We start from the raw sequence: 21,995 nt of genomic DNA on the forward strand, positions 1-21,995 counted from the left end.
ATTAGCAAACTCCACTCAGTAACTAAGGATCGGAAAAGGAGGCCATGCCATTAGTAGGTCATCTTGTTTTTCTAACACTTATGACCCCCCCCCCCCGGTTTTCTTTCTTCAGCTGTTCTGCAATGTCATTCCTCGGAAATCGCAAAAACATTTTGATGGAAACATGCCGTTGTCCCACACTCACACAAACAAAACATTAATACGGTTACCAATTCACATTTAATGCCCTGGGCTTTATTGTCATCATTTTGTGAGAGTTCTGTCACATTTTTTCTTTTCTGTTTTTTTTTTTGTAAGTCTTTTCAGCCTCCAGGTGGGACAAGTAAACGTCATCATGGATATATCCTGCCATTGGACTGGGCATTCAGATTCTGACACAGCACTGTAGCCCTACAAGTAGGGCTGTCTTTGTGCCCGACTCTTCACAGAAGAGAATACATTTAATTCCCAAAGGAAGGCACCCAATAGAGGCCTGACGCGGAATATTCAACAAATGGTTACCAACACCAAACTTTAGCTTACGTCATTGTTGCCTGATACAGACCTAAAAACCTGCTGGCTGCAACTCTCAGTTACCTTCCAAGTGATCAGTATATTTATTACTTAATTAATTAATTTTATTTCTGGATTTCTTTTTGTTATATAAAAATCAACAAATCATTGGGAAATGAAGGCCAATTTAGAAGATAATTTGTCCCACACGTTTTTGAAGAAAATACTTAATATAGCAGATGTACAAGTCATTTTTTATTCAAATATTCTTTAAAATAATCGATTAAATAAATTAGTTCAATTAACTGTTGGACCCTAATCCCTTGTAATGTTGGTTTTTCATTTTTTAACCTTTGAAGAGAGGAGGCGGCTGCAACATTACAACCAAGTTTTTCGACCATGGCAGTGTTAGCTGGTACGACTTTGAATCAATTTGAAGTGATTTTTTCACAATTTTATACCCCACCAACCAACTAGAATACAAGGTGAAGTGGTTATCAGACTAATCAATATGGTCCATTTGTTGAGATACGAAAAAATCTATTTGGTTAGAAGTGGGTTATTGGTTTTAAATATTATTTTGATACATCAGCTGTCATCATTGGTAACCCATCTCCAAGCATTCCGATGCAGGCCTCTATACTTGTGGTTTTTGGCCTTGCAGCCGACTGGAGAATCTAATTTTTTTTCCAAAATGAAAAACTAAAATAAAAATATAATGCAAAAAAAGAAAAAAAAACAAGACGAAAAAGGGAAGAGGTGGAAAAACACATTCCATGCTCCTCCCATATCATTAACGTTTTTTTCTTTCACAAAAACTGGAATGATACATAAAAACAGCAATCACTGCCTCTCACCTCCCTTTTTCAACCTCTGCATGATCCAAGTAACGAAAGAATTAACATCTTTCAAACACGACAAGCTTACAATCTTTTTTTTTTTTAACCACAAGAACAAGAGAAAATACAAAAATAACTTTTTTTTTTTCGTTTTGTTTTACAAAAGTGTGTCGTGTGTGGGGTTTAAAAAAATAAACAATGGCGTGCTCCCGTCGCATGAAAAATTGGGAAGCTCCCCCTCCTTAAAAAGACAAACCAAAAACACAATTAAAACGATAATACAAAAGCAGCATTGATATTTTCTTTTATCAAAAATAAAACGAGAACAGAAAGAAATAGTGCTTTGAGTCAGAAGCGACTGAGTGCTTCTGGGAATAGACTTCATCCGTGTTTTGATGGACAACATCGCCCTACAAATGCAAAGCGCAGTGAACAGTATAACGAAGGTCAAAGCCCTAAATGCTACTTCACTTAACCCATTTAGAGCAGAGGACGCGGACCATGTGTCACCTTATAGCTTTTAACCATTATTTTAAACTTTAGCTGTTGAAAAATAGCAGATCTACAAGCGCACAAAATCGTGATTTTTTTTTGCAATTCTTTGAATATATATATTCTTTCACAGCAACGTTTTTAACTCATATCTTTGCTTCTGGAACAGTATAATTATGTTCAGAAGGGAGTCGGCGGCCAAATACAAATAATTTTTCAGGGTCCTTTGACATGAAATAGTTTGAGCACCACTGTTATAGAAACAGGTTTTTCTGAAAATCGTCAAGATTTAGAAGACATTTGTAGAATCTGGTCTCAGTGCTAAATGGGTTAAACTCTATACCACTAGTACAGTGGTGTAAAGTAAATAAGTACATGTACTCAAGTAATGCACTGAAGTACCATTTTGAGATGTTTTTGTGTTACTTTACTGGAGTATTTTCAATGTTACTTCTACTCCACTACTCTGAGACAAATATTGTACTTTTTACTCCACTATAATTATTACTTTGTAGATTTTCGATTACTACAAAACATACATTAACCATTTCAGACCCATTCAAACTCGAGACACGTGAGCTTGTAGAGCTTGCTATTCTCCAAAGATTTTAATACATTTTATTCATCCAACTTGTGAAATGGGACAGTCTGCATAATGAGTACTTTTACTTTTGTAATACTTTACTCAAATAATTTCCAGGGAATTTCTACAATGCAGTACATAAGTACATAATTTGGATTTTCTCTGAGGCACAAAACATTTTCAGATGGGGGGCCAAATACTTTGGGGGTCCTCGGCATGGAAAAGTTTTGAGAGCTACTGATTTAGAAGGCATTTGTAGTTATCGGCATCAGGCCTTAATGGGTTAAAAGTGTATGGTCCATTTTATACTTCATCATACACCAGCGTATCGCAAAAACAGCAAAAACAGCTGATCGACAGCTGTTAAGATCTGCCTTTTTCCCAAGTTGTGTTTTTCACTTTTGAAAACTTCATTACAATTCATTTTTTAAATATTGGATAAAATTAATTAGTTTGATAAACAGATGTGAAGTGCTTAAATGCTCACTTGATCCTTTGCTTTGTAGGGCAGGATGCAATGGGGTGATAGCCAGGAAGAGAGGCGAGCCCCCCCACAACGCACACTCCTCCTCCAGAGAACAAGACCACCACGACTCCAATCCTGGATGGATGTCACCGCTGGTTTACTTTCTACATGATTTCATACAAACACACACACACACACACAGGGAATAATCTCACGTAGCCAGACCACTATTCCACAGTTCGTCTGGAACTATACACCGTCCAAAAGCCGAGAAAGGAAGCCATCGTCGGTTCGCCACTTACGCTTACGAAAATGTATATTAAAATATATATATAATCTTTTTGATTTTCCATTTCTGATATGCAGCAAACTATGTGGGCTTTGATTATTTTGATTTATATTTAGGATAAATTTGCGCGACTGTAAAGACAAAAGGGAAGCGGGGAGGATGCGTTGCATCCGATTCATCCCCGGATAACTTTCAGCTCCACAGACTGTATGACGGAAGCATTTGAAAATTGTGGGAGGCAACAGTCTGGCTCGCGAGACTATGTAGGTGATGGTTGCAGCGTTGGCATGTTTTTCTGTGTGGCGGTGGGGGCTGTATTGTGTTCTCCGTGTAGATGTTAACCACAACCTATCATTTACTACAGCACAGGAACCCATGAAGGTACAGTGTACAAAGAAAACAAAAACAAAACCAACAAAAATAATATGAACAAGTGTAAACACAGCACAATAAATAGATAAAAAACCAGCAGGCTCCGCACCATGCATGTGATAAAAAAACAATTCCCTATTAAAAAAAAACAAAAAACTCACAGCTCTCACACTCTCCATAAGTTACTGGTTTCTTCTTTAAAGTTTGACTCCCAAGTGCAAAACATCACAAATGGACAGGTCTGGATTCAAGTAACCTATATACAAGGCGGGGCTGGGGGGGGGGGAATTACAAATATGTAGCCACTGTACAGATTCTTAGAACTTTTGCCTTTTTTTCCTCTTCATAATTTACAGATTTCAATCCTTTTTTATATATATATATATATATATATATATATATATATATATATATATATATATATATATATATATATATATATATATATATTATTTTTTTTACTAATGTAATGAAAAAAAAAGAAAACGAAAAATAGAAAAGAGGGAAAAAAGACAAAACCCTCAAAATAAAGATTCCAAAACAACATGGGAGAGATGAGAATTGGAACAGAGTCCCCAGGGGGTCGTTAATGTGGAGACTAGCCGTCTGTGGAGTCCTGCTGTCCCTTTGCTCTTCCTTTTTTTGTGCATTTCTGTGGGGACGATGATGCACAGCACCTGAAGAGGGGAGGGCTGTCACTACGTCACCTCCATGGCCACTGTGTTGTCTGCTATACTGTTGAGTGACGGCGTGTCTTGGTCGTGGTTATCCCTGTGGGAGGAAAAAAATGGGACGGGGGTTCATTTTACCCTTTGCGTATTCATATTTTGTAAATAAGATAGTATTTTACTTTATTGAAAACTACTTAAAGGGCCAATTCACCGCTGGAAGAAACTGCAATCACTCAATGTTAATAGTATTCGTGGTAGATAACAGTAGCACAACTTGAAATTTGCACTCTATGGCCCTTCAACAACTCAATTAAAACTCAAGAGTATAATGACATGCCCACAATAGGGACTCCAGGTCATTCTAAATCAGTCGGGCTCTCGTATCACACATTCACGTATAACGTTTTCAATTATCCCTCTGACTGTTAATTAGTGAAACACACAAGGCGTAAATCTTATTGGTCATTCCTAGACCAACCAGGAGCTCACCTCCTGCCCGTGGATGTAAACCAGCCATTAACCCATTTAAAATCGGAAAAGCACGTGTCATTATTTAGATTTTAACCACTTCGAACCATATTTTTTACTTTGGATATAAAAAAATAGCAGATATACAAGCTTTATGTCTTGTAGCGTATGGGCTTTTAGATCTGCAGTTATTTTTAAAGCATGAACATTTTAGCAGTGTGTTAATATATACATATTTTAAAGTGAATAAATCTTTGCTTCTGGGGTCCCTGGAACAAAATATGTTGAGATGGGGGAGTGGTCCGCAGGCATCATTTTGGGGGCCCTCGACATGAAAAAGTTTGAGCAGTTTTTCAGAAAACTATTAGGAATTAAGAAGACTTTGAATCGGCCTCGGGTCTTAATAATGGGCTAAGCAACATCTCTCACCTGGAGCCCATGTCCAAGACCGGCGCAGCGGAGACCTTGGGCATCTGGAGGTTGTGGGACGTGGCCAGCTTTAAGGCAGAGGGCGGCACGCTGCCCAGGGCCCGCGGGAGGTGGTGGTGGCGGCCGGCTAGGCCGGTGACAGACGGCATGCTCAAGCGGAGGTTGTTCCCGATCAGGACCTGAGTGGCGGCGGAGGCTGCCGCCGCGGGGTTGCTGCAGCCCAGGAGCCCCAGCGCCGCGGCGCTGGAGTTGTGTGTGACGGTGGAGAGGGATGTAGGGGTGGCGACGGTGCTGTGGAAGGGAGGGGCCGAGTGGGAGGAGGGCTGGAGGAAGGTCGGGGTGGAAGTGGTGGTGGTTGTCGTGGATTGATTGTTGTGGTGGTGGTGGTGGTGGTGGTGAGGGGCCGGGGTGGGACTGGGAAGGTGTAGGCCTTTGAAGACACCTGTAGGACGTTTTGATTTACCATTAAGGTTACCTGTGCAGCATTGGAATATTATGATAAACTGATTGATTAAAGTGCTATTGTGCATACAAATACACAGAAAAAAGCACAGAGGTTGGCTGCAGCCCAACTGACCTGTGGGCGACACGACCCCGTTAACTCCACCGGCCAACACCAGCTCCTCCTTGGCATTGAAGGCCAACATCTGGTCTGTGTTGATAAGTGCTGACGCGGCAAACTGGGCACTTGCCTGGTCTAACGTTGTAGACACCAGACCCTGCAGGGGGAAGTCACATATAGATAATAGTAATACTGCACTCCGATTGCTCAAGTCATGAAATCGAAACCTGATAAACAGAGCATATTTTTATGCCAAGCAGGAATTGAGTCAAGATTCACTCCAATAGGTTCAGGAGAATAAGGCAGTATTTTCCACTGATGGGTACGATTCCTGAAATTTTCGTATTTTGGCATGATTATGACTGCATGCTATGAGGAGAAGACTGAACATTCTTACAAGAGCAGCCTGTTGCGCAACAGCTTTGAGATCACTCCATAGGATCAGTCTTCACGCCCATACCATCCCTCTTCTCCATTCTCACTATTACTCTACTACGTCCCCTTTGTTTAAACACAGCCCAATAGTGGGAGATTAACACTGGCCATCCGCCAAATAAATGTGATTTGCGGTTGCTATATGCGTTCAGCCGTTCACTCAAGACATTGTGACAGGCAATTGATCAGTTGCCATTCTGTTCAGGACAAGACTGAATGATGAATTTCGGGGAATTACTTTATTCCAAGAAAGTACCGGTACATGCATCCCTGATAACGTCACGACACCTAGGCATATTTGGGGTAGGGCTGACCTTCGATTCCGTATTTGATGATCGATTCAAAATCGATTCCCACGTTTCGAACGTCGACGCTTCGAAACGTCAACGGGGGGGGGTGCGAGTCGCGAGGCGGGGGAGGCGCGCGGCGCGCGCGATGCGAGCAGTGACTCTTTGGCTTAAACAACGATATAGCGGAGAGAAAGGCATGCTTGTATTGGTCTCATTTATTTTAAACAATAAGCAACAACAGTTGCAGCCTTCATGAAAGCAGTGACGCACAAATAATTAGGCTTAATAAAACATCCGACCGTAACAAGTCAACTGCCTGAGACAGGCATTACCTCTCCATCAAATAAAAATATATATAATCCAAACTCCTCTGTCAATTGTAAACGAACGGTAACATGAATTAACTTTTCAAGCCTGACACTTGTCAGAAATAAAATCAACCACGGTTGATTTGATTGATCATAAAGTTAATGTGACTGTGAGTGTGCGTATGGGAAAAAATATATAAACTTCACAGATTATAGATCACTTGGAATTATAACAATCTGAGTATTGCCTGAATAATGCCACTAGTGAAATCCCATTTTTTTATCGACATGCGATGCCGATGGAGAAATCCCACATAGTTAAATTTACCTCATAGTCATGCTGCATGCGCTGTTGGTTGATGAAGAATTATAATCCAAGGTTTGTCAATCATATTATGGTTTATGGTTGAAAGTAAACCATAATATTAAAGTAAACTCTAAGAAGAGATCTGCAGACTGCAGTGCAGAATGCATGCAGCTCCACTTGCTAATTGAGTTGACATTTGCGCAACTTCACTGCATTACAGTAATTAGTTATTTGCCAGCACCTGCTCCAATATAGGCCTAAATCAAACTTTATTTATATAGCACATTTAAAACAATAAAAGCTGACCAAAGTGCTGTAGGCCTACAGGCTGAAACAAGTGGAGCATTGCATCACCATTGGCGCACAAAAAAAAGCATAATTAAAAGACAAAACACAGGCAAATAGTATAGGCAACATAATTACAATAATACGATCAGGTGCAATTAAATGCCAAAGAGAAAAGGTGTTTTGGTTTGGGTCTGTAGGAGCAAAAAAAATCAATTCTTCGGTGCACTGAGCGCACTCACCATGTGAATCCAAGCAGCGCAATGGCTCATCGATAAAAGTTGAGATTTTATAGTGTCATTATTCAGGCAATACTCAACAGATTGTTATAATTCCAAGTGATCTATAATCTGTGAAGTTTATATTTTCATTTTCGTGTAAGTAATGTTTTTATATGACTTATCAAACATGGTAGCCTATATTTAATGTCCACTGAGCTGTGGTGCATGCGCTTGCCTTCCTTGTTAACACGGGGAAAGAGGAGGCGCTGCGAGGCGCAAGCATGGCTCGCGGACCAAATGGGGCCGTCTCGCGGACCAAAAGCGGCCGCTTTGTTTTAATGACTATTCGATTCAAAATTTAAAAATCGATTCCCGTGCGTATCGATTGAACGTCGATTAATCGATTTTTTTGGGTCAGCCCTAATTTGGGGGCATTCCCTTGTATGGGGATATTGAGTGACTGACGGGAAATGTATGATTTCATAGGAAATGCGATCTGTGGTCGCAATAAGTCAGCTGAACGACTGTATTCCAGACTATGTTTGTGTGTCCATCCTTTACCAACCTGTATGTTGGTGCTGTTGACCTGCTGTTGCTGTTGGATCTGCTCCAGCTGTTGTTTCTGCATCAGGGCCAGCTGCTCTTGGTGCTGTTGATACTGCTCTGCCGTGAACACTGTGGGCAAATACAGGTGATGGATGCAAAATTAAAACCCCTTTCTCTGGTGTTAACACACAGCACAAGCTCTGCAACATGGCTGATAGTTGATGGCAGCATTAACCACATAATTAACCCTCAAGCTTGTAGATCTCAAGCTGAATCTCAGTCCTGCATTTCACAGCTTTTCCTTTATGACTAATGCATAAAAGGTTTTGTCAATATATTGTGCAACGCTATCAGACACTGAGCAGGCAGGATCACAGACTAAACAAAATTCACACTACTATTCCACAGGGTAGACGTTATGCAACACCGTCCAGAATAGTATAGAAATAACACAGCACTGACAGACCTCAATAATGTCTGATCTGAACCAGTATATAGAAGACTGAAATAAAATATAGCTCCAGGCTGAACTTGAACTCAATCTTTCTCAATCTCTTAGATCCATTACAAGCTTATGTAGCGTCAGGGTTTCTCTACATTCCCATCTTGATACAACTTGTACGCTTCTAAATTGACTAAGTTGTAGGGGTACCTCGTACACCGATGCATTTGTACTGTACACTCGTTTCTTTTCAGGTGATGTCGGGGTGGGGTGGTTGGTGCAGTGCGTGGGATAGGGTGAGCAGTGAGCACGCCATCTGTGTATGAATGCATCTGTATACTTTTATTGTATGAAGCTACTGTATGACCCCGAGTCTGTTCATGTTATGGGAGCTCCTTGAAAATGAGACGCTGCATTTCAAGGGGCTATTGTTCCCTTCAATAAAATTTGAAATCTGAACTATAAACTACTGCTTTGACCCCCGTTCAGTATTAGTATCAGGGATGCAAAAGTTTACAAATTTCAATTGAAATCATTGATTATCGATGATTTAAGAACCTCAATTTCACTCGGGATCAATAAAGTATATTTATTTACATCATACAAAGCTAAACATAGCTTATGATACACATAATACAAAACGCGTTATATTCCTTAACACCCCGATCGCCCAGGACGAAGTTCACTGTCCTTTAAATTAGTAACACCCAGCGCCCAGGACGAAGTTCACTGTCCTTTCAATTAGTAACACCCAGCGCCCAGGACGAAGTTCACTGTCCTTTAAATTAGTAACACCCAGCACCCAGGACCAAGTTCACTGTCCTTTAAATTAGTAACACCCAGCAGCCAGGACGAAGTTCACTGTCCTTTAAATTAGTAACACCCAGCACCCAGGATGAAGTTCACTGTCCTTTCAATTAGTAACACCCAGCGCCCAGGACCAAGTTCACGGTCCTTTAAATGAGTAACACCCAGCGCCCAGGATGAAGTTCACTGTCCTTTATTAGTAACACCCAGCGCCCAGGACGAAGTTCACTGTCCTTTCAATTAGTAACACCCAGCACCCAGGACGAAGTTCACTGTCCTTTAAATTAGTAACACCCAGCACCCAGGACGAAGTTCACTGTCCTTTAAATTAGTAACACCCAGCGCCCAGGACGAAGTTCACTGTCCTTTCAATTAGTAACACCCAGCGCCCAGGACGAAGTTCACTGTCCTTTAAATTAGTAACACCCAGCACCCAGGACCAAGTTCACTGTCCTTTAAATTAGTAACACCCAGCAGCCAGGACGAAGTTCACTGTCCTTTAAATTAGTAACACCCAGCACCCAGGATGAAGTTCACTGTCCTTTCAATTAGTAACACCCAGCGCCCAGGACCAAGTTCACGGTCCTTTAAATGAGTAACACCCAGCGCCCAGGATGAAGTTCACTGTCCTTTATTAGTAACACCCAGCGCCCAGGACGAAGTTCACTGTCCTTTCAATTAGTAACACCCAGCACCCAGGACGAAGTTCACTGTCCTTTAAATTAGTAACACCCAGCACCCAGGACGAAGTTCACTGTCCTTTAAATTAGTAACACCCAGCACCCAGGACGAAGTTCACTGTCCTTTAAATTAGTAACACCCAGCACCCAGGACCAAGTTCACTGTCCTTTCAATTAGTAACACCCAGCGCCCAGGACGAAGTTCACTGTCCTTTATTAGTAACACCCAGCGCCCAGGACCAAGTTCACTGTCCTTTAAATGAGTAACACCCAGCGCCCAGGACGAAGTTCACTGTCCTTTATTAGTAACACCCAGCGCCCAGGACGAAGTTCACTGTCCTTTATTAGTAACACCCAGCGCCCAGGACGAAGTTCACTGTCCTTTATTAGTAACACCCAGCGCCCAGGACGAAGTTCACTGTCCTTTATTAGTAACACCCAGCGCCCAGGACGAAGATGATAAAAAAGACGGAGGTTATTGATATCAAAACCGATCGCCTCTGGAGCGTAAACAACATGTAGGCTACAGTACATTAGCCTCCCTCGGTCCCAGCCAGGCAGCCAGCACAGTGTGTGAGCGGTGCGCTGTTCCCCCGTTCCCCGACCCCAATGCTGCTGGGACTCTGGGAGCATTCCATACATAACGAGAGGAGGGGGTTTCAACATGAAGTGACTGACCAACACTCACCCACCCCTAAATCAACATGAAGTGACTGACCAACACTCACCCACCCACCCCTCAATCAACATGAAGTGACTGACCAACACTCACCCACCCCTCAATCAACATGAAGTGACTGACCAACACTCACCCACCCCTCAATCAACATGAAGTGACTGACCAACACTCACCCACCCCTCAATCAACATGAAGTGACTGACCAACACTCACCCACCCACCCCTCAATCAACATGAAGTGACTGACCTACACTCACCCACCCCTCAATCAACATGAAGTGACTGACCAACACTCACCCACCCCTCAATCAACATGAAGTGACTGACCAACACTCACCCACCCCTCAATCAACATGAAGTGACTGACCAACACTCACCCACCCCTCAATCAACATGAAGTGACTGACCAACACTCACCCACCCACCCCTCAATCAACATGAAGTGACTGACCTACACTCACCCACCCCTCAATCAACATGAAATGACTGACCAACACTCACCCACCCCTAAATCAACATGAAGTGACTGACCAACACTCACCCACCCCTCAATCAACATGAAGTGACTGACCAACACTCACCCACCCCTCAAACACCACCCATCGTTTAAGTGACATTGAGCATGGGACGGAAAGACAGATTTTTGCAATTTATAGATTACCCACATTCAGAGACGCAAACTCTCACACACGCCATTTTTTCATGATTATTAGTGAGGACCTATTATATGAAGATAGGTTGAAAAGTGGTGAAGTGGTCCTTTAACACAGAAATTGTCGTATCAGGATCGGAAACGAAAAAAGTGTTTCGGGACATCCCTAATTATTATTATTCTGTGCAATTATATTAATGTTTTCTCGCCGACTCTGGGAAACTTGTCAAGGTCTTCACGCACAGATAGCGGTGGGTCCTCCCTGCATTCTTCTTCCTCTCTCCTCATTCTCCCCCTCACCTCTTTGCCTGACTCTCTCTCTCTCTGAGTGGGTTGAACTGGGACAATATAATACTTGTGTCCTGCTTTCTCACGTTATGTTCCTTGAAGATCCTGCCATGAGCACATCTGTCAGTGTCAATTAATATCCGTGTAATAAATGTCACTTTGAATCACTTGAGACAGCTTTTGCAATACTTATTCCTCAACCGTGATAGTGTACAAATCAGCCACGTCAGTTGGTGTCAGAGGTTTGGGAATCCTGCGTATTGAGCTCTGAGGATTACGTTTCTACACAATGCAATTCACCAGAACTACACTTGGTCCAGACTGGAGGGCATGGATTTGGGTTAGCAAATATTTACGTTTGAAGCCATTTTGACAAGAGGTTAAGTCTGATCAATTAAACTTCAAGGAGATGAGAACATCATCCAAGATTCAGAGGGATACCCCAAGTCTTTCTTTACACTTACACACCTCTTTATTCTTTACACATTGATGCTACTGGTGAGGATAAAACATGACACGTGGATTGAATCCACTAAAATGATAAAACTGATTCAGAGCCTGCGACATCCTGAACCTCTGCTCTCCATCCTGGATGGCATTCTTTTAATATTCAAAGCACTCCGTTAGGAGCCAGCACTACTGACTCAGTTGTGCACCTCTCATATATCTATTTATACAAGACCGTTTCCAAGTCTCCCTCAAGCTGAGAGAGCTGGTGCAGGCATTAATGTATTCTAGTAACGAAAGTGGGTCTGAAAGCAAAGGGCTCATTTGATTTACCACCGTGTGTGTGTGTGTGTGCCTCAGTCTGTAGCAGAGAAATGAACCTTTGAAATGCCTCATCAGAATGCAATACAAAAAGGCAGACGTTGGCCAAACAACAGTAGGGGTTGGCATTAAAAGTCAATTGTTCCCCCCACACACGCACATGCCCACACACACACACGCCCACACACACACCTTACATAATTTCATGCATGGAGACATTTTCCAATTATCTTGGTTCCTCTACACACCATGCAGTCTATAAAGGTTACTCACAATTTGGCTTTTACACAAATATAAGAGCTTCAGAGGTGAGGTGGGGGGGGTTCGTTTGACTACTCTAATGAACTGCCAGACGCTCACCTTAGAGGCCCTACCCTGCTGCTGCCTCCATATGATTGACTGCTCAGTGTCACAAAGCCAATACCTTAATGCTCAGTGGAACTTAAACCTTTAGGTACAGTTTGCCTGTGGATGGTGCAGATCTTACATGCTTCTTCATTGTAGCTATTTTACCATGTTTTGAAACCAACTTATAGTTATCGCCGTTGTATGCGTGGGTGATGGTGGTGAGCAACATATAGCAACATTAGTCTTTCTGAACAGCCACGGTCCATACCAACATTTTCTTCTGATAGTTTCCTCAGTCTTTATGTTCTTATTTATATGCATTTGTGTTGCCTGCAAAAGCACATGATTCATACAAATGAAGATCAGGATTAACTCACAGTTAACGGGGGCGGGTGGCGGTCCGGCACGACTCTGGCCATTTGCTCCCCCAGAGGCCTGGTTCCGGGCCATCCCCGAGCGGCCAAAACCCCTAAATCCTCGACCCCCCGATTCCCCTCCACCCAGGGGGTGATGAGAGAGCGTCCGTGGTCTAAAGTGCCTCCAGCGGCACGTTTTAATGTTCAACAGAATCTGACCGAGGTCCACGGATGCCGCCGCCGAAGAGCTGGAAGGGGGACGCAGGGTGCCGGCTGGGTCCGAGGTATGTGTTTCTGAGGTACTGGCGTTGGGGTTTCGGAGCTGACAGCTCGGCGCGGGAACAGGTGACGACGACCAGGAGGAGGAGGAGGAGGCAGCGGTCAGTTGTTCGGGCTCGGGTTCCGGGTCTGAGTCTAGACTGTGAAAGATGCCATCCAGTTCTGTGTGAGCCCGGTCCAGCTGGACCCTGCAAGAGGAGAACACAAGCGTCGTTATAGATGAGTTAACGTCTTCCCTGTACTTGTGCTGGTGAAGTGGTCAAGATGTTTTCTCTACGGAATCCTTGCTTTATGGTACATCTACATACACAACATTGTTAGATATTGTCAATAAAGAAGAGTGGCCTGCCTAGATCTTCTATTGAAACATTGGCTGGCAATAGCTAATGTCTGGAGGTTGTACACTTGTTTAAAACAGAGTTAACGTGGATCAATTCAACCATCACAACTCCTTAGGTGGATTTTAAAGTGTGGCTAATGTACCGACTCAAAGTTCTCAAACCATTAACCTGCTTGCATCTGAAGATTATTCTTCATGGTGACAAATGAAAATGGGCGTGTGAATGGGAGGGGAAAGCTGTGAGGGCATCAAACGCTCACCTGCCCCCCCTGCCCACACGGCGACGCGCCAGTCCCACACAGCGCCTTGGGGACATCAACGACGTCAGACAGTAGCGGAAGCGGCGGTCGCCTGTGCCGCCCTCCGACGGACAGACCCAGGGCCAGCTGCCTCCGCTCTGGTCCGCACGACACTGGAGAGAGAGGGAGATCAGTAAACCAGGGAGAGGAATTGAAAAGCCAGAAGAGGCCAGAAAGCAAAGGAATAGAGAATTAAGAGTAGGAAAGGAAAGAAAGCAGAAAACAAACCGTAGACATTTGTTTGACATTTGACACATTAGAATTTAAAAGAACAAAACAGAAGGCAGGAGGATAAACTAGATAGGAAATCACAGTGAAAGGAGGGAGAAGTGAAAACACAACAGAAAAACAAACAAACAAACGGGGAGGAATGTGTATTGATAAAGTATTATAAGAAAGAAGGGAAATGAGATTAAATAAATACAGGGGATGTCTCCGGTACTGCCATTGATTTGAGGATCAGAGGGTGTAATGAGGCAGGCCAGCCAGTCTGGTCAGGCAAGCGACCTGGGGTTCTATAAATAGACGTGTGTGTGTGTGTGTGTGTGTGTGTGTGTGTGTCTGTGTCACAAATGCACTCACAGCGTAGTACTGACAGCCTGCCTTCCTCCTGAACGCGTAGCAGCCGTCTGGGTCATTCTCCTCCTCTGCCTCCGACGAACCTGAATGGATCTAATAAAAAGAAGGAACATACCATGTTGAGTGGTGGTTTTCACTCTAGCTGTCAAAATGAGTAAGGAAAACACTAGCTGGCTGGATAAACAACTACATTCCAGGACCAATGCAAAGACTCCGGTCCTTCATATTAAGATGGATTTAACAGCACTTTATTATTATCCTGTCTGTGTGTGATCTCCTACAATTATAGCATTTATCTACCGTTTTTTACTTTTTATTTACTGAGTTGGCAACACATATTGTAATGTTCGATTGTTTGTCTTTTTGCTTTCTGTATGTCCTTGTCTATTTCTGTTCATGAAAAATGAATAAAATTTAAGTTGAAAAAATATATATATGTATGGATTTAACAGTCGGTTGTAGACCCTTTTGCCCAGCGGTTCTAGCCAATACATTGAACTTAGATTTCCCCAGATGTTTCGGTAGGTGGAGATCTCCGATAGTCCAATCAATAAATTAGCATCTACAGGAATTGAGACCAGTCCAATCACAACAAAGATCTGATGGCCTGTAATGGCATATTTCAGCAAATTGAGATGAAATGACTGCTGACAGAGCTCAGCCCAGCCAAAATGCTTTATTTGTGCTGTGAATGGACCTAAATTAAATTATGTCACAATACATAAAGAGTTTAGTCTTGTTCATACTTGTATGACCTAAAGCATACAATGTATGGAATATGATTCAGCGAGATGTTTTGGTATTTTGAGAAAACCAAGCCTCTGTGAAAATCGCATTCGACTCATTCAGAATCAGAATGCATCTGCTATAGTTTTAACAGTATAAGAAAGAAGTAGTATCATCAAATATTGGTCCTCGTCTACAACCCATTAAAGCATTTTTTTAAAGTTGTTGAAAATCTTGAACGTCTGAGAATTACTGATATAGATATAGAAGGTATTTGTAGAATCGGTCTCAGGTCTTAATGGGTTAAACTACTCTGGGATTTAGCGCCAAAAACCCATCTGATTCCATCATGATTTCACATACATATATTATGAAGTCTCAGGTCACAGGACGTAATGTTCCTAGAGTAAGCAAAACATGGTAAGGCAGCGTTTATAATCATAATTCTATTATTACTTAATAATTATTCTTATTATTACTAAGAACCGACGCAAACCAACGTGATATTTTATTCTTTACCTGAGAAAAGGCTTCGTCCTCCGAGCTGGGGAAGTCATACTGGTTCAGGTCCTTGGGGTTGAACACCGAGGGGCCTGAATTTTGGGCTGCCACCAAAGGAGGGACCTTGGGCTTCTTCTCGTATTTCCTCTTGGTTCGGACCACCTCCATTTTCTCTGGCTGGTTTGACGAAACAGAATGAGGTTTACCATCATGGCTGCCCCCTCCCTTCCCAATGTATTCATTTGTGATACAAGGACAGCTGAGAACCGATGGGAGGGAAGCTCTGGTTGGGTTTAACCCAGAGAAAGCAGGGGTGCATACGTCTCCAAATACAGGGAGCACCAATACTATATCGAACTATCTCACACCACTGTGCAGTCAAGCTCACAATGAGTCTATTCTGTGAGCTTGTAGATCTGCTATTTTAACTAGCTTGAGTCCTGGGGAGAAACCAAATGGGTTTTGGGTCTCAAGGGAACCAGTGATCTACACACTGAAAATGAAGGTCCAGAATATTGCATTTACATACTTATTTACAATGTTTCAAATGTTTGCCAAGTATCCTAGTGAAGGACCATTGCCCAAAATGTAAGGTAATAAGTGTAACGGTGTATAAATAAAATAAATGTAATGCTAATTAAGTGAACTACAGGAACTATGCAAGTTAGGAATAATGCAAGTTGAAATGTGTGCCCCAGAATGTTATACAATCCCTTTGAATGGCATACGTTGTACGTTCTGTCTCTCTTTTATGCCCATATATTGCTTTGTCTGTGACCGTTTTATCCCCATATATGGAGTTTCCTGATGTCATCAGTATACGTCCATATCGGTCGGTTTTGGAAAACTACCTGTCCGACCAACTTTTTCATCTTTATTTGACATTACGGTGGGGGCAACATAAGGACACGTCCTGAGGCACATTCAATCCTGTGACATCATGCCACACTTGATCTGTGCACATGTGGCATGCAGGGCAACTCATCAAATGGTATTTGCAAGGCCCCCAAAAGGCCCTTGTTGTCCATGCTGAGGAGTGTGTGCATGTTTGGAAACAGCAGTGAGCAAATAGTCATTGATATGCAGATGGCGGCACACGACAGATGCCACTGCCAAGCCAGATGGCTGCTACACTCCAAGTCCCACCCCTAATAAGCTAAAACGCCTTGCCATTATTGGAGAAAATCCCCCCTAATCGACTGAACTCACACACTCTCTGATTTAAGCAAGTCTTATTTGGGGTCTCTAACATGGGTGGGCTACAGCATACCAGTCACACGCCAGTGGAGCATCTATACTTTATTATGCATGTGCGCACATCGACTCGGTTATGCAACATAGAGGCCAGGGTGACTCAAGTAAAAGTTACAGCAAGAGAAGAGACAGTCCTGACAACAACAATATGCCGGAGTCAACCAGATGGTACAGTAGGAGAAACAGGAAAGGGGTGTGTGTGAAAGAAACTGTAGGTAAAGCTATAATAGTTGGTGGTGACATGGGAGTTTGCCTCTGCTGTCAGCAGTCTCTTCAGCAGTCTCTTCCACACAGTATTGTTTTGGGACCCTAGAATCCTGACCATTTCGGGTTTTGACGTTAGGCATGCCATTTGTCGGCTTCCACAGCTGCTCGTGTGAAGCAACTTGGGCGCCTCAGCTAATATATTCTACTGGGTAGCAAGCCGGTCCATGATGGAAGGTTCCCAGGTCCCATCAATTGTATACAAACAGGACTCAAAAAAGCACTCTCTCATGAATAGATAGATGTAGATGTCCCCAAGCTTACCTTCTTATAGTCCTTCATGTCCAGGTGGTACTGGTTGTTGCTGGGGAGGGGGAGGATAGGGATGGTGTAGACGGGCTTCGCCAGGGCCTGCTGGGCCAGGGCTTCAGCCATCACCTCACTGCCAAAGTCAGGCAACGTGTTCCTGATGTGTGGAAAAACAACAGCATTTGGTTATTTCACTTTGAAAGAAACTGTACCATCCAGCTAGGGTGGAAAACTGTCAGGAGGGAGTGTTGGGCGAATGGGCGGGAGGAGTAGGACAAAGACTCTACGTCCTACCGGTGGGGGCTCCTCACTGGCAGGTGAGGCAGTAGGATACAACAGTATGTCCTACCAGTGGGGGCTCCTCACTGGCAGGTGAGGCAGTAGGATACAACAGTATGTCCTACCAGTGGGGGCTCCTCACTGGCAGGTGAGGCAGTAGGATACAACAGTATGTCCTACCAGTGGGGGCTCCTCACTGGCAGGTGAGGCAGTAGGATACAACAGTATGTCCTACCAGTGGGGGCTCCTCACTGGCAGGTGAGGCAGTAGGATACAACAGCAGTGACAACTTGATACACATGGCTCTCTCAACTACATTGGAGCAGCAGGTGAGAGGAACAATCTTTCAAAAATAGAGAAACAAGCACAGTGTGGAAGTAAAGGTATGCACAGCACAGGCACAGATTCCCCGCCGCCGCTAACAGGAGGAAATTGAAATGTCACTACAAATCAAAAGCACTTCCAAGGATAGGACGTTCAATTCAAAAGCTACTTCCAGAGGAAACTCGTTTCCATTCGGCTGTCATGTCCAGATGGATTGTATGTTTGGCACTTGGGAAAACGGAACAATTCAAAAAAGAGATCTAAAATGTATATTAAAAAAAAAGGTGAGCGCACAAACACAAAATAATATAATGCTACCACCTGGTATATTGCCCTGCCTAGCGGCGAGCGGTCCAAGTTTGTGGAGGGAGCTCAAAGTCAATGAGCTCATTTCCTTTCGACCTTACTGCGCAAATAAGGTGAACTCAATAAATTGGCAATGCGTGCCAAACCATGTACAGGGCGAGAACGTAATTGCCACCACAAATGAACACGACCAACCGTGCCAGACTCCATTAAAACGACATGCTTTACGAGCCATCATACGACAACATCCCCACTCCCCAGCGGTTCTCCTTAGGCTTTAGCTTATTATTTTTGTTTAAACGTCATTTACCCAGGGAATGTGGATTAAGCACAGATGTCATCCACGTTGAACACCTGGTCCATAGATGTTCAGGACAAACAAAGAGTCCAGTGTAGGTTAGGGATGTCAACGGGTAACTGGATAGCCAGTTAGCCGACCGTTAAGAAATATCCGTGTATGCTTATCAGCTTTACGGTTTCATTTGCATAATAATAAATGTGTGTTCTGATCTTAAATCCCTTTATTTGAGATCGTTTTATGTTTTATGCATTAAGGAACTAGTCGACTAGTAAATACACTAGTCGACCTTGTTGATACTAGTTGATAAGAAGAAAAAAGGGAGGGGGTTGTATTGTTTTTATTTTATTTTGTAGGCCTCAAGATCAGATAGATTATAATCACCAATGTACAGTTTTTAAATGTACAATTAGATTTTTTTTACATAATAGGTAGTTAAACAACTAGTCGACTAGTAAACTAGGCAACTAGTCAACTAGTAAAAATGACTTGAAGTGAATGCCCTAGCATGCATGTATGAGTAACTTAATGTGAATAGGGTTGGGATGGTCACAGTTGACAAACAAAAATATGTTCCTCTATAATCCTTGATGTTCTCTCTATACGTGTTGGACTGCACCTGTGTGAGGCATCCCATTTGGGGAGAAGCATCACTATATGCTCCCTAAGTATATATATGGATGGTTGTATTACAGTCCCATTGCCTGGTTAACATTCTTACCTCTTCTCCACAATCTCCAACGTGAGGTGCAGCAGCTCTCTCTTGCTCTTCTCCCTCCTCTTGATCATCTCCAGGACGGTGACGGCTCGGCTCAGGTCCCGGCGCAGCTTCAGCATCTTCTCGTATGATGCCTCGTCATTCTTACGGTTCTGCAAAAAGGAAATGGGACCGTGGAATCGAGTTATGATGCTGTAAAACAAATGATTCCCTTAGAGGGGAACATGTTATGCTCTTGGTAAGCTGATGGGCTGAGATTCTATGGACTCGCACCTTCCTAGTCTGCATCTTCTCTGTGCGCCGGCGAAAGGCCACATAAGGATCACTGGTGCTGGAGCCATCCCGCTTCTCCTGCTTGACGTTGACGCCGAGGCAGCCTTTCTTGGAGCCTTTCCGTTTGCGGCTCCAGTAGTCGAAGACCTCCTTGATCAAGTCGTCATCCTCTTTCAGCAGTAGCTTGGCTTCCTGCAGGCTAACCAGCTACAGGAGGGGAAACAAGACGTCAAGTAAACCTGGACATCCGTGCCTATCCTCACTGACAAAAGAAATGGCTGGTCCTGTCAAAACAGTCAAAAGCACAAGAAAGGATTCTCTCTATTATAGCCTTGATAGTGAGATGTGCCATTACTTAGAGTATTACTCCAGTATCAAGTGTGGCAGGAAATTAGAGATTTCTCTACATTTGATCTGTAGTTATGACAACATAAAACACTTGCTGGCAAAACAAAACATCTCAATGCAGAGAGCCAGAGACTAAATGTTTGGAAAAAACAATATACCCCACAATAGTATAATGTAATTAGGTTTTAAAAGGTACGTGACACCAACCAATCACTCGTCCAATACCCTAACAGGAGAGCATGGCTGAACTTTATATCAATCAATCAATCATATACTGCAATCTACATATGAACGTACAAGATAATAACGTCACAAATGGTTGCCTGTTGCAATGTTGAACTTGATACAGATCCCCAACTCGTCTCATTAAGCTTGAGGCATCTTTAATGGCTTGTTTCAAGTTAAGTTCATTGAACCTTTCTTTCTCACTTTGCATAGTAATTAAAAAGACAAAGAGACAATTCAACTCTGGCACGGGCAGGGATGACCGTGACAGTTTCAGAGGACCTGCACACTGGCCTATCTTTGATAATAAATTAGGAGGCGATGTCTGAAACTTTTTTTTACCAAAGCCTTCCTTGTGAAAGTAGGAATGACAGAAACTGACCAAATCAAAGCTCTGACCACTGAAAATCTTAGCACGTTCGTCAAGCTATACGAAAGTGTTTGACTTCTGGTTAGTAGACTTCAAAATAAGCAGAGCAAGCTTGTAGGTCTGCTATTTTTGAAAAATCGTAAAAATGTGGCGCAAATCTTTGAATATATATTCTTTCAAAGTGAATGTTTTTAACTCTGGTCTAAATGACTTAAACTTTCACAAGTTGTGTTTATAATCCAGCACTTTCCACCTACGTTACCCCCCTGCTGTCATTACAATCTACAGTGTGTAAATGAATAAACGTGTTAATGTTATTCGTTTAGCATTTTCTAGCAACTTTTCTACTTTGTCCAGTCACACAAGAACACGTTACCTGCTGCCCGCTGCCTTTCTCCAGGCGGTCGACCATCTCCTCAAACTGCAGTGCCGTGATCTCGAGCTTCTTCTTCAGCTTATTCACAAACGTGTCGTCCTCCGAGTCCAGGTCATAGTCGGGCTGCTCTGCGTCCAAGCTGAAAGCTGCATGTGTGAAGGAAAAACAGACGAGAGACGGATGAAGAGGAAGTTCTGAGTGGCAATACGAGCCTTAGCTTGCATACATTCAGCCACGTTGTCCTTACGTGGCCTTTCGATCCTTTATCGATCTATTGCGTCTAAGGATGCAAAACGCAGGCTATTTGCAACACTGTAACAGACATTATCATATAGTATCTCTCTCATCCCTAGGGATGTGATATGCGATACATCATTTGACCACAAGGCATCATCTGGCATCCATAACTGCAAAGGAATACCACTCTGACTTTAACTTGATGTTGCTGCAGGCTGTTGTGAACGCAGGAGTGAACTGCAGGTGCACAAGGCTACATTTCAACCAACTATCAGACTCATGTTAAAATTATGCAAAATCATTGACCTATGAAGTAAAAATAAATCACACCCGTGTGAAGTGAGTGGTGCAACTCCGTGTGGGGGTCCCCAGGGTGGGGAGAGCTCCAAAACCACAGGAACGCACACAGGGGGCCGGGCCAATCCCCGCCCCGTGCCCGAAATGGTTGAGAAATGACAGAGTTACCGTGTGGGGGTCCCTCTACTGTACTGTACTGTAACTACTGTACTGGCACACCCGAAAACACCATATATACAGTTAATGTGCATGTGTGTTAGGTTGCGCACAGGTGGTGAAAAACAAACATGCCGTTTTCTTGCTCAGACCAGGTTTAACCGATCCAGAAAGTCCCCCTAAACGAATACAGCTGTGCTTTATCTACCTATGCGAATCAAA

At 43.1% G+C, this 21,995-nt stretch overlaps 1 protein-coding gene and 1 long non-coding RNA gene across 3 annotated transcripts in view; both read right to left on the bottom strand.

The window, feature by feature from the left end:
* Positions 1 to 212: 212 nt before the first annotated feature.
* LOC308336823 lies at positions 213 to 3,913 on the bottom strand. Its single transcript, XR_013966191.1, has 2 exons — positions 2,894 to 3,913; positions 213 to 1,741 (listed from the first exon to the last, which is right to left on the bottom strand). It is a non-coding gene; the product is annotated as an uncharacterized lncRNA (long non-coding RNA).
* Positions 3,914 to 3,957: 44 nt separating this feature from the next.
* Positions 3,958 to 21,995, bottom strand: part of LOC308336300 (enhancer of polycomb homolog 1-like) — a 31,056-nt gene continuing 13,018 nt past the window's right edge. For both annotated transcript variants that reach the window (XM_080793638.1, XM_080793637.1), the window contains 12 exons: positions 21,084 to 21,229; positions 19,765 to 19,971; positions 19,495 to 19,643; positions 17,582 to 17,723; positions 15,818 to 15,976; positions 14,576 to 14,665; positions 13,955 to 14,106; positions 13,097 to 13,542; positions 8,075 to 8,184; positions 5,679 to 5,820; positions 5,102 to 5,543; positions 3,958 to 4,304 (listed from right to left, as the gene is read on the bottom strand). In XM_080793638.1, coding sequence (XP_080649764.1) covers positions 4,232 to 4,304; positions 5,102 to 5,543; positions 5,679 to 5,820; positions 8,075 to 8,184; positions 13,097 to 13,542; positions 13,955 to 14,106; positions 14,576 to 14,665; positions 15,818 to 15,976; positions 17,582 to 17,723; positions 19,495 to 19,643; positions 19,765 to 19,971; positions 21,084 to 21,229 — 2,258 coding nt within the window. In that variant the 3' untranslated portion in view covers positions 3,958 to 4,231. The remainder of the gene's footprint in view (positions 4,305 to 5,101; positions 5,544 to 5,678; positions 5,821 to 8,074; positions 8,185 to 13,096; positions 13,543 to 13,954; positions 14,107 to 14,575; positions 14,666 to 15,817; positions 15,977 to 17,581; positions 17,724 to 19,494; positions 19,644 to 19,764; positions 19,972 to 21,083; positions 21,230 to 21,995) is intronic.

This window comes from Protomyctophum bolini (assembly GCF_963924005.1).
Source record: "Protomyctophum bolini genome assembly, chromosome: 21".
NCBI classification, from domain to species: Eukaryota; Metazoa; Chordata; class Actinopteri; order Myctophiformes; family Myctophidae; genus Protomyctophum; species Protomyctophum bolini.